Source organism: Ranitomeya imitator, chromosome 4 (assembly GCF_032444005.1).
Source record: "Ranitomeya imitator isolate aRanImi1 chromosome 4, aRanImi1.pri, whole genome shotgun sequence".
Taxonomy (NCBI): Eukaryota; Metazoa; Chordata; class Amphibia; order Anura; family Dendrobatidae; genus Ranitomeya; species Ranitomeya imitator.
The window spans coordinates 291622652-291635754 of record NC_091285.1 but is presented as its reverse complement, the minus strand read 5'-3'; the positions used below and the strand labels follow the sequence as shown (position 1 = coordinate 291635754).

Here is a 13103-nt window from a genome sequence, read left to right as displayed (position 1 = left end):
TACCTGTTATATTGGACAATGCTAATGAATCCATAGAGTCACATATGTTTTCCAGCTGTGGTTTTATATCATCAGACAAACATTCCAAGGAGTCTTTATACCATGGTATGTTGTCATGTTTGTTGTAACCAGATGTTCTATGATCCAAGTCCAGCTCTTGCATCTTTCTGCTGCTTGCCGTCCCAGGGTGGCTCCCGTAAGCAGAGTCTCCAAGACCATCTTGTGATTGTGCCCAGTACATATCAGTCTGATACTTTTTACTTGCCAAGCTCTGATTGCGCCCACTTTGTTTTAAGTCACTACAGACTTTGACATTTTCCGACATCCATTGTTCACCAGATCGATGATCTTCGACAGGCTGCTGGAAGAGCCCTTTTTCACCAAACTTTATAAGTAATTGAGTCATGTAGTCATCGTGCTCAGCCCATTCTTCATGATCCTCTGGAGTCTCCTGCTCATCTCTTCCTTTCCAAAAGTCATTGTTATCAAAACTGGCACCTTGCCTTGATAAGCTGAGGTCATCCATCTTACGAGAAAGGGTATCATCAGCATTACCAGAGAGTCCAGGGAACTTGTAATTTAATGCTGGAGACAGCAAGAGTGATTGTCTACATTGATCTGCGGATCTGCTGCTCTTTCCCATTCTTACACTCCTTCTCGACTCTCTAGACCTGGCAGACTGAAATGCTGAGTCAGAAGAATCAGAAGCATGGACATCTTCTCCCATGCTACAGGTTTTGGAGCAATAGATTCGGCCCTTTTTTGGCAGAAAGGGGCATCCAAGTAAGGAAACTTTGCACTGTGCACAAGAAAAACAGCATTCTGTTGCATGCCAGTGCTGGCCATCATAGGTCATTTGGGCATGGTCGACACCTGGAAGGTGAATAAACAAATATAAAAGTGAATATCACATTCTATTCTTGTTCCAAACTAGTACCGAAAACCAAGTTGTCACTATATGCAAGTTACTTAAATACCAGCTAATAAATCTGTGTCCTGTGCATTCATTTCTACGCTTAAAAAAAAAAAGAAAGAAAAGAAGTAACCTAAAAGAAAAGTGTGTACTAAAAATAATTTGCATACTATTGTGTATTTCTTTTACATTGTTTGGATTTTGCTTCCTTAATTACAATGCTCTAAATCAGCAAACTTAGAGGGTATGCATTTCAATTTAGTACACCCTTTGAAGCCCTTGTCAGGCATCACAATACATTACAGTGAGATTACAACAAAGGTTCCACAGTACCTATGTGTTTGCCACAGGATTCACAGTATTCAGCATAATGGGATTCAAAACAGCTACAGCAGAAGGGACGACCATCTTTCATGATGTATCTCTGTCCTCCAAGCACTGTTTCACACTCATAGCAACAAAAATGTTTCATATGCCAGTGACGCCCCTCAGCCTCCGTGCACTCATCAGCAAATATAATCTACAAGAACAGAAGACATGAAGTCATTTCAGTAATTTATACTGGAACTTCTTCCTACTTGCACCTATGCAAGTAAGGACATCTAAAAACAGTCATCAAACAGCACAACAAAAATGACCTTTTTTGTTATAAATGTATGTGTTGTATACCTCATCACATGCTGAGCATCTTGGTTTAAGTAGTTCAGCGTGGTGCCGGCCACAGTGTATTTTTCCATCTTGGTAGAAGTATATTAGATCGACCAGTAGTTCGTTACACGTGGAACATGCAAAACATGATGGGTGCCAGCACACCCCTGGACCAGCTCTCGAAACAAAAATTGCTATTTCACCTCCATTAATCTTCTCCCTGCACTGGAGAAAAAGAAAATAATTGTGTAAAAATACATTCAAAGTCTATACCATGCTGATAGAAAGTTGGCACATGTCATGCAGTTCACATTAAAAGGAAAAATACTACTTCTGACATAAAACTTACACATGAATTTAAACACCCATTTAAAATCTAAAAGGGAGAAAAGTCTATTAATCCCTAACCATAAACTGACTCTAAACCAAGAAAAATATTGCTGATTTCAAGTAGATATTGAAGAACCACTCAAGCTGCTTTTCATTATTTGAATGTGGTTTTAATAAACTGGGCCATCTGGCTACAATTTGACACTTTTCCCATGGAGAAAACACAAGTCTGCACAGGCACAAAAGATGTGCACGTACACAAGCAGACTAGCTGGAGGCGATCGCTCTATGAGCCCTGGTGGAGTGAGAGCGAATACTGTAGTGACGGCACTGGAAGGCGCCTGCAGATGTGCTGCCTGCAATATAGTCAGAATATCACTACTCTCGTGGAGGGAAAATGCTGCACCAATTCTTATGGCTTTCTGCACTGCAAAAATGACAAAATGTGGTCTCTGGCTATTACCTGTTCGCAGACAGCATGCATCACAGCCCTTGATAAGATTTTAATATTGCCTCTCCCAAGGGCCTCCTTTTTACGTTGGGTACTGAACAAGATCAGCTCCTTCTTTTCTTCTTCACTTAATGACTGGCAATAACGTACCTATGGGAAGAAACCATTTCTGCATATAATTCCCACCTGGTATGCTGCTGTCCATCTACTCTGCCTTTCCTGCAATGTGTGTTTATGTGAACTGCATATAATTCCCACCTGGTATGCTGCTGTCCATCTACTCTGCCTTTCCTGCAATGTGTGTTTATGTGAACTGCATATAATTCCCACCTGGTATGCTGCTGTCCATCTACTCTGCCTTTCCTGCAATGTGTGTTTATGTGAACTGCATATAATTCCCACCTGGTATGCTGCTGTCCATCTACTCTGCCTTTCCTGCAATGTGTGTTTATGTGAACTGCATATAATTCCCACCTGGTATGCTGCTGTCCATCTACTCTGCCTTTCCTGCAATGTGTGTTTATGTGAACTGCATATAATTCCCACCTGGTATGCTTTGCTTACCCATTGTTTTCTATCCATTCGTATTTCACTTCCCTTGCTTCTTGCTTGCATACCTGAGTGGCCATCTACCCCACCCCCTCTTTATGACCTGGCTTAACTGTGAACATGTGCTCTAGACACACACGCCCACATCCTCCCTCTCAGCTGTGAGCCCTTAGGTGCCCATAAATTCATAGCCATGAGTCTGACCAGACGTGTCTGACCATCTTAGAAATTGCATTTTTCAATTGCAGTTTTTTAATTGCTATGAATTAGACTAGAATTGGACTGGAATTGACTGGAAGGTAAAGGAATAGAAAACCACTATAATGTTTCGGTTTCTTTTCACATTCACCCCCATACTACTCTATTTCTTCCTATCTCCTGTAGTCCCTCCACCCAGTAAAGAACTAGTCATTTCTCCCTCCATCCTCCCCAGTCATCTCACCTCCTCCACAGAACTATTCCTCCACATACAATCCTTTCTCGCCAGGCACACACGGCCACATCATGACCTATCCAGCTCACACCTTCTAACGCTCTGTCTGCTGCTCCTCATTGCTGGCGACATATCCCCAAATCCTGGCCCTCCTCATCACATCCCCACACTCATTTCTAATCCCCTGCCACGATCCTCTACACGTCCTCGCAACCACAGTAACCTCATACCCATTCATCCGGCCCCCACTCCCCCAATTTCCCTATCTGGAGCACTATGGAACGCACGCTCTGTCTGCAATAAACTTCCATTTATCCATGACCTCTTTATCAATAACAAACTCTCCTTCCTCGGCATCACTGAAACCTGGCTCACCCCTTCTGACACAGCCTCCCCTGCGGCACTCTCTTACGGTGGCTTCCACCTTTCTCACACACCCCGCCCCAGCAGCAAGCATGGCGGAGGAGTTGGTTTTCTCCTGTCAGATAACTGCTCCTTCACCCCAATCCCACTGCCACCCTCTGTTATCCTCCCTTCCTTTGAGGTGCACTCTGTGCGCATCTACTCCCCCTCCAACCTCCAACTGGCTGTCATCTACCGTCCCCCAGGGCCAGCCACCACCTTCTTCGACCACTTCACCACCTGGCTACTCCACTTCCTCGCCGCTGACATCCCTACTATCATCATGGGCGACTTCAACATCCCCATTGACACTTCCCTCTCAGCTGCCACTAAACTTCTATCTCTCACTTCCTCCTTTGGCCTCACTCAATGGTCTTCTACAGCCACCCACAAAGATGGTCACACACTGGACCTCATTCTCACCCGCCTCTGCTCCCTATCTAACCTCTCAAACTCACCTCTTCCTCTTTCTGACCACAACCTACTTACATTCTCTTCCCTTTCCACTCCTTGTCTACAACCCCCACCCCACAAACTCTCACACCCTCGCAGAAATCTTAAACACCTTGATCTTCACTCACTCTCTGAATCCCTCCTCCCTCTCACAGACATAAGCTCCCTACACAATGCGGATGATGCTGCCACTCTATATAACACCACAATAGCTGCAGCTTTGGAATCTCTTGCCCCTCTCACACATACCAAAGCTCGCAAAATCAACAGACAACCCTGGCACACCAGCATGACAAAAGAACTGAGGCGAGCTTCCAGAGCTGCTGAGCGCAGATGGAAAAGATCCCACTCCATCGAGCACTTCATCGCATTCAAACAGTCCCTCACTGCTTTCAAAACCATGCTCGCCACAGCAAAACAAACCTACTTCTCATCTCTCATATCCTCCCTGTCTCACAACCCCAAACAGTTATTCAACACCTTCAACTCTCTCCTCCGTCCCCCAGCACCTCCTCCCTCCCCACTCATCTCAGCTGAAGACTTCGCCTCATTTTTCAAGCAGAAAATTGAGAACATCAGAGACAATTTTAGTAAACAACCCCCAGAACCCTTCCTCCCAACTACCCAGCCCTCCACCTCCAAAACCAACTTCTCCACCATTACAGAAGACGGACTCTCCACTCTACTCTCAAGATCGCATCTCACCACCTGTGCACTTGACCCACTCCCATCCCACTTCATCCCAAACCTCACCACAGTCTTCATCCCAACCCTAACCCATCTCTTTAACCTATCACTAACAACTGGCATTTTCCCCTCAAGCTTTAAACATGCCACAATCACACCTATCCTCAAAAAGCCCTCTCTTGACCCATCCTCTGTATCTAGCTATCGCCCTATATCACTTCTCCCCTTTGCCTCAAAACTACTGGAACAACATGTCCATATTGAACTGTCCTCCCATCTATCTTCCTGCTCCTTCTTCGACCGCTTTCAATCAGGCTTCCGGTCACACCACTCCACTGAAACTGCCCTAACTAAGGTCACCAATGACCTATTAACCGCCAAGAGCAAGCGACACTACTCTGTCCTCCTCCTCCTGGACCTGTCCTCTGCCTTTGACACAGTGGACCATTCCCTGCTGCTGCAGACCCTCTCATCCCTTGGCATCACAGAATTGGCCCTATCCTGGATCTCATCATACCTAACTGACCGTACATTCAGCGTCTCCCACTCACACACCACCTCCTCACCTCGCCCCCTATCTGTCGGAGTCCCGCAAGGTTCAGTTCTAGGACCCCTGCTCTTCTCCATCTACACCTTTGGCCTGGGACAGCTCATAGAATCTCACGGCTTTCAGTATCATCTCTATGCTGACGACACACAGATCTACATCTCTGGACCAGATATCACCTCCCTACTAACCAGAATCCCTCAATGTCTGTCTGCTATTTCATCCTTCTTCTCCACTAGATTTCTAAAACTTAACATGGACAAAACAGAATTCATCATCTTTCCCCCATCTCACGCGATCTCCCCAACGAACCTATCCATTACAGTAAACGGCTGCCCACTCTCCCCAGTCCCACAAGCCCGCTGTCTTGGGGTAATCCTTGACACTGATCTCTCCTTTAAACCACATATCCAAACCCTTTCCACTTCCTGCCGCCTCCAACTCAAAAATATTTCACGGATCCGCACATTCCTAAACCAAGAATCTGCAAAAACCCTAGTCCATGCCCTCATCATCTCCCGCCTTGACTACTGTAACCTCCTGCTCTGTGGCCTCCCCTCTAACACTCTTGCACCCCTCCAATCTATTCTAAACTCTGCTGCCCGACTAATCCACCTGTCCCCCCGCTATTCCCCGGCCTCTCCCCTCTGTCAATCCCTGCACTGGCTCCCCATCACCCAGAGACTCCAGTACAAAAGCCTAACCATGACATATAAAGCCATCCACAACCTGTCTCCTCCATACATCTGTGACCTCGTCTCCCGGTACTTTCCTGCACGCAACCTCCGATCCTCACAAGATCTCCTTCTCTACTCCCCTATTATCTCCTCTTCCCACAATCGCATACAAGATTTCTCTCGTGCATCCCCCCTACTCTGGAATGCTCTACCACAACATATCAGACTCTCGCCTACCATCGAAACCTTCAAAAAGAACCTGAAGACCCACCTCTTCCGACAAGCCTACAACCTGCAGTAACCACCGATTGACCAAACCGCTGCACGGCCAGCTCTACCCTCACCTACTGTATCCTCACCCATCCCTTGTAGATTGTGAGCCCTCGCGGGCAGGGTCCTCTCTCCTCCTGTACCAGTTGTGACTTGTATTTTTCAAGATTATTGTACTTGTTTTATTATGTATACCCCTCCTCACATGTAAAGCGCCATGGAATAAATGGCGCTATAATAATAAATAATAATAATAATAATAATAATAATTTTGTCAATACTTGGCCTTCGCAGCCTGGGGGATTCTTTGACACTTGACTGACACATTCTATAGTTAGGAAACCAAACTACTTGGCTCTTAAACGAATACAATGATCCACAATAAAGAAAATGGCATGTGGCTATTAAATGCTCCAGATCGGAGCTAAACAACTCAGTCAATTAACATTCTAGCATGTGGAGGTAAATCGGATGACCGAAAACTAAAAATTAACAGAATACACAATAGCGCAACGCTAAAAAGATGCTGCAAAGCGTCTTACAAATCTAAATTATTTCCCTATTGATGAGCGAAGTCATTAACTAAATCAAAGTCTTTTAAGCTTTTTCACAGCAAGGGAATGTAGAAAACCTTGGGTCTTACCTCATTATCATGTGGGGGGAGCTGATACAGTAGCTGCTTGATGCGATACTTTTCACCTGCACTATTCACATAGGGAACTTTTTCTTCTGGCAAACAGGCAAAATATAACTGAACCTGCAGAATAAACCAAAACGGTTTATATAGAGCATCACAAAGAACAATATTATTTAGAAGACATTAATGTTTAGTCACATACAATGGGCTTCTTTGTATTTCAGATGCATTAAAGACAAGGTAAAATGGAGGTGAATTGGCCAAGAAAAGCAAACAATGCGACATTAGGATTGAGGCAGCTTTAGGCCTATGTGATAATGAGCACCAGATGAGCCAACTCGGCACCAGTAGACGGGCAGTTTGCACCCAGCTGCTGAATTGCTTTTCTGGAATGCAAGTTGCAGTGACTATTAGGGGATACCATAAATTATACACGTTTAATGCGGTTATAATGCCCACGTCCTCTACCACTAGTCAACAAGTCCATAGAAATTCCAACATCTCTACCTACAATTACTTTGCATAACGTGAGAAGCCATCTAGAAAACAGCCTCCATAAACAGGTTTAATTTGCTTCTAGCATTTTACACATTGGTGAGACAAAAGCCGCTTTGTCAATTCCTGCTGGTAGGTTCATCCCAAGCCACAGCTTTCATTGCTTCCATCTGAGCTTTTTCCAGAGGACCTGAAGTCAACTTCACGGGAGGGGTCAAATCGAAACATGTTTTCACCAGATGCCAGGTTCTACTCTAAAGAGGCCGTTTAACTACATCCTTTCCTAAATACTAGGCCAGATAAGCCTTATGTGCTTTAAGCCAGGTCGTAACACTACATGGCCCTGAGCTTTTCTTTATTTAGACGTTTTGCTACTGTGTGGAATCACAAGTTCAAGAAGTAAATGCAGCATAGTATGGGAGAACAATTTGACTAGGCAGCAATGAAACCTGTTATATAATACAATAATGTAATCTTTATGATACATTTGTGAGCATGTTAATGTCTAATAAAGTATTAATAAATATAGAAGAGACATATATAATCCAACCATGCTTAGGCAGATGTGTGAGCCTACCTGTTCAGGACGAAGGCCTGGTGGAACCCAAGTGTACTCCTCCATAGCACATCCAGAATCGTCATCTGATGTGGAGCTCCGCTGACACCCATAAGTGAGCTTGCAGACTTTCTGCTCCATCGCCATAGGCAGATATTAGAATCTTCTATTTCAGGATGTTTCAGTCATTAATTGCTCTAAGGAAGAAAATGAGACAAAAAGTCAACACATTGTTAAATTAAATCTGAAGAATGTCATGCTGAGATAATGTTTTACAGTGTATTTAGTTTAGAAGAAAATCTATATCCATGCGGTGATGTCAAGAGGCCAACTTTGAAATGAATACATGCCATTCAAGGCACCAAAAGCCAGTTCCTCAGATGTCACCTCTGAAGAAGGGACCTCCGTGGTCTGGAAAGTTCATTTGCAACATCAGCGAATCATTTTCTCACAGGTTCATGAGTGGGAAATTTTACAGGTCAAAAGAACTAGCCTTTCACAGGAAAAGTTTGGCAAAACAACGTAAAGTTGTAATAAAATACATTTATTTAACCATTTGTACAGGTTATCTTGTATAATGCGGTTCCACATGGTTTATTGGCCAGCATGACATTACTTGAACAGTATTTTATACAAAGGATGCTAATACAACACATACTGGAATTTATAAGAGATTAGGATAAAATAGAGAGCTCACAAACAAAGGAAGCTACAGTTTCTCCCTACAGGGATTATAACCTTTTGACCCTGGATTATACCAGAATGCTGTGCTGCTCTTTCCACTATTAACAGTTAAACAAACGTTGCCTTCAACAGGTGCAGCTCAACTATTCACACCAAGCAACTGTTCACAAGTCCCGTCTGCACACAATGGCACTAAGGTCTCTAACCCCATACCAATGGTCATCTTTAAGTGCGTGCTTAACATTTCAAGTACTGGACTTGTGGCATTATAAAAAGGTCCAATGACGGCAAAAGCCTTGGCAACCCAGATTTATGGGATGGTTATATGCCAGTCATATCCAATACATAGTTACGATGGCATAAACAAAAATTACCATGCATGTAAGTATAAGTATCCAAAGCATATGGGGTTTGTAACTAACAATTCTAGAGATCTACCTTTTTTTTTTACAGCATTACCAGATTCATTTCTTAGAACCACTGAAATTTGGAAATGTAAAAATTTCCAATAAATTTGGCTACAGAATAAAAAAAAAAACAAAGTTAAAGTCAAACCAACTCATAAAGAAAGAGAAGAAGTCCTTACTTGTGGACTTCCAGAACGCAGTGACTCACAGAGTATGAGTTACTTTTGGAAAACGTGTAAACCTGCTTAACACTGTAAACGATACAGAGTCACTGTATGGGTGGGATGGGAACCAAAGCAAAGAGTATGAACATTTTTTTTAATAAAAATATGTTCTTTTTTACTGAGCCAATTCCGATTTCTGGGGGATCCACCGGTGGAGACATCGCCTTGGCAAAGGCAGTAAAGCACAACTGTGTAACGCTCTCTACCTCAGAAGCTGGTATAAAGAAGGTCTTATCCATAGGAAATATGATGGTCTACCCAGACTGAAATATTAGCATCTGCATACAGTGCAGACCCTGTCACCCGTATAATGGCAGGGTTGTCTCCACAGCTGCTCTCGCAGGTCAAGGCTTTCACACAGACATCTTAAAAGACTACACCGCACATTCATGATGCAATAGGCAGATCCAAATTATTCTCCAGATGAGTAGAAAAACATTGGAAAGTTTAAGGAGTTTAATGGCATATTTTTTTATTTTAGGTTTACACTATGGCTATGGCATATCAAAAAATACAAGGAATATTTAAATTTAGAGGATAAGCTGTTAATTCACAGTAAATGGGGGTTTCGTCAATACATTCTGAAAAAAGTCACACCATCTCCAAAGCATGAAAAAGATCATAAATACAGTGCTTTTCACACATTACTGGATGAGATGGGAAAGCGTAATATGCTTTAAAAGGACAGTGTTAAACTAATTATTTTGGTGGGTAATTACGGTATTATCCATAAAGTAGAATTATATATACTTTCTACTGTATGTGGGAATATTAAGTTATTCTGTCACAAATGAGACTCCGCTGAATTTAGTTGTTGAATCTTCCCAAATACCATTGTAAAATACTAGGACAATTCATTTTTTTTTATATTAAAATAATTAAATAAATGAATGAATTAATAAAATCACCCTGGAAAACCCAGAAAGATCCATTTCTTACTTTCTATCACAGTGAATTAATTAAAAAAAAAAAAAAAAAATCACACTAAAAGAAAATGGCCTTACAGGACTGGCTGTGAATTGATAACTTTACAGGCACCCCATACACTGAGTAATTGTTGATCAGGATTGGGGGTGCTGAAGCAGACACACAAGTGAGTGCTTTTACAGTTGTACGTGTTCTTCAAAGGAAGTGGTAGGCTGCTGGACATGTCAGGAGCAGGCAGCATGTACAAACCAGCACAGCAGCTGTAAAAACTAATCCTGATATAAGGCTATTTTAAGGCAAAAACTGCAAAGAATAAATAAGAATCTGCTTTAAGTGTAGGACAGCATTTTCCGAAAACCAGTAACACCACAAGAGGTTAATTCTCCACCTTTACTGAGGTGCTGGGGGCGATATTATAGTTTCCAGTAGGGTGGGAAGCAGTGCTGTAATTTCTAACCTCTGAGCCCCAATGCACAATCTTTAGAAGGGTCCCCAGCCATTATGGATCTTTAATAGTATTTGTCTCCTCATATCGGCAACTGAAACTTCTTGGGGGCCCCCCTCAGCTCCAGGGCCCAAAAGCAACGGCAACCCAACCCACTATTGTTAAGCCCGTAGTGGAAAGTGTTACATCAAGTTGACAGATACTACTAAGACCTCAAGAATCACAAAATAGTGGAGCTTGATGATATACAATGAAGGTGCCTATAATCCTGAATATGAAGACCCTGACTTATTAATAATTCAGACAACTGTATGGAAAGCCATTTGTACCAGTTGTTACCACTTCCCTCCGCAAGCATTTCAGTTCATGTAAAACTTGTGATGCCTTACCAAGTGAGAGGCCCATCATGCTTTTTTTCTATGCTATAAAGTTTAATTTTATTGAGCCCCTTGTTGGGCGCTCTCTATCCACCACATGCAGAATTTTACCTTTAATAGAAACAGATGTCCGAAACAGAAGGATGCGAAGGACAAACCATATAAAAGGCCAATATAAGCCAATTCAATTGTCCCACACCCTCATTTACTGATGAATCTTTAATTCACATCCAGGCCAGTCGCCATTAAGCTGTATAATAAAAGATTAGTACTCTAATAACTTGTAGTAAATCATCCACTTCAAAAGGGTGAGTAGCTATCAAGAAGTCCTGACGCTAGGGTAGAGGAGGGGCAACACACAGATTTAGAACTAAAACAAGTAGTTAAGCTAGCAACAATAAAACCTTTAGTGGCCATCATTCCCCATTTTTGGGATCTGTCCTGTCATGACCTTTGGGAAACAGAAGCTGACTACTCCAGCATACTCAGATATTTACATCTCACACCGTCACCTGCTGAACTGAACAACACTCTATTGTTCTTTATATTATGGGACGCATTGAAACTGGTTTCCAGGAAGAGGGCATCCACAAGTTAAACGTGACATAAGGTTTATGGTACAAACAAAAAAGGTATAGGAAAAATCTATACCACAAATACAGGACTGATGAAATCTGATAGCATAAGCACACATTAACTTTATGGATCAATGAATTGCTGGGTCTTCAACACTCGCCAGCTATTCTGAATCTTTGGAAATATTCTTTTGTGTGGGTAGATTAAACAGAGGCATATATCAGGAAACCCAACATTCCCATGAAATTTAACGCGCAGCCAGACCACCTGCAGATCAGACAGGCCAGCTGACAACAAATGTGCACATGCTACATACAAATGCAACGTTTGTTCCATGAAAGGGATCAAATGTGGGGCCATCTTGTATGTCATCTAGAACAGAGGCACACTGAGGAACCTGAGCAGACCTGACCTCTCTTTGCCCACAGCTTCATGGTTCAGGCATCAACATCCAATTAACCTCACTTACATAAAGCCATGAGATTAAGTGTCTGAGCTCCATGTAGCATGAAAAAAAAAATAACTACAGTGCTATGAAAACAGGTTTGTAATCGAAAGACCAGAGGATAATACAAAATACTCAACTATCTTTTTCAATGATCCCATATTTACCGCCACATATTTAATACACTAACAAAAAAGATCAGAAAAAACACGGGTTAAAAAAACCATATGTACTAAAAAGCATATAATGAATAAGCAAATTATTGAAAATACTTGTAGCGATGCCATTGTATTTATGTCTTGATATTACCTCTTCAGTGGTTAGGTAGCAGAATTGTTCCAGTGATTTATAGGACACCAAACAAATCCTTTGGAGACGTTTCAAAAGGCAGCTATACATACAACTTAATGTGACTTTCCATTCTGTCCGACTGAGCTCTGCAAGCCATACCCTACCTGTACTTAAAAGGGCCAGCCCCTCTACTTATTCATGCTGTCACTGGCCCAACCCCCCCATTCATCCCTTTGATTACCCAAAATTCCAACACCACAGAATCAGATGGCCACCAGCAATCCCAGCTTCCTTTACCTAAGGCCCACACATAAGAACTTTGGCCACTCCTAACTTTACAGTGCCCGCTGTGGGGATCACCCCAGGTGGCTCTGTGTAAGCAGACATGCATGGGAGCACAGCTTTCCTGCTGCCCAATGTGGACACAGCACAGTATGTACAACTAATTAGGTGCAGGCAGCAAAGTTTGGCCATTAACATCAGTTTCAGGGCTGATTGTGATCCATGTCATTTACAGTTCTAGTTCTTTATTAATCTACAATTCCCACTTACCCTTAGTAAAGAAATAAAAACTAATCACTTAAGAGGATTTGTTCAACAATAGCTTTCCACAATGTGTGGCAAACTCAGGCAATAGATTTCGTTTTTTTAACCAATTTAATCCATTTACACACAGTTA

At 42.4% G+C, this 13103-nt stretch overlaps 1 protein-coding gene across 2 annotated transcripts in view; it reads right to left on the bottom strand.

The window, feature by feature from the left end:
- The window catches only part of PRICKLE1 (prickle planar cell polarity protein 1), a 149938-nt gene that overhangs the window by 4204 nt on the left and 132631 nt on the right, over window positions 1-13103 (bottom strand). For both annotated transcript variants that reach the window (XM_069764745.1, XM_069764746.1), the window contains 6 exons: window positions 8070-8245; window positions 7004-7117; window positions 2355-2492; window positions 1583-1786; window positions 1247-1433; window positions 4-873 (listed from right to left, as the gene is read on the bottom strand). In XM_069764745.1, coding sequence (XP_069620846.1) covers window positions 4-873; window positions 1247-1433; window positions 1583-1786; window positions 2355-2492; window positions 7004-7117; window positions 8070-8195 — 1639 coding nt within the window. In that variant the 5' untranslated portion in view covers window positions 8196-8245. The remainder of the gene's footprint in view (window positions 1-3; window positions 874-1246; window positions 1434-1582; window positions 1787-2354; window positions 2493-7003; window positions 7118-8069; window positions 8246-13103) is intronic.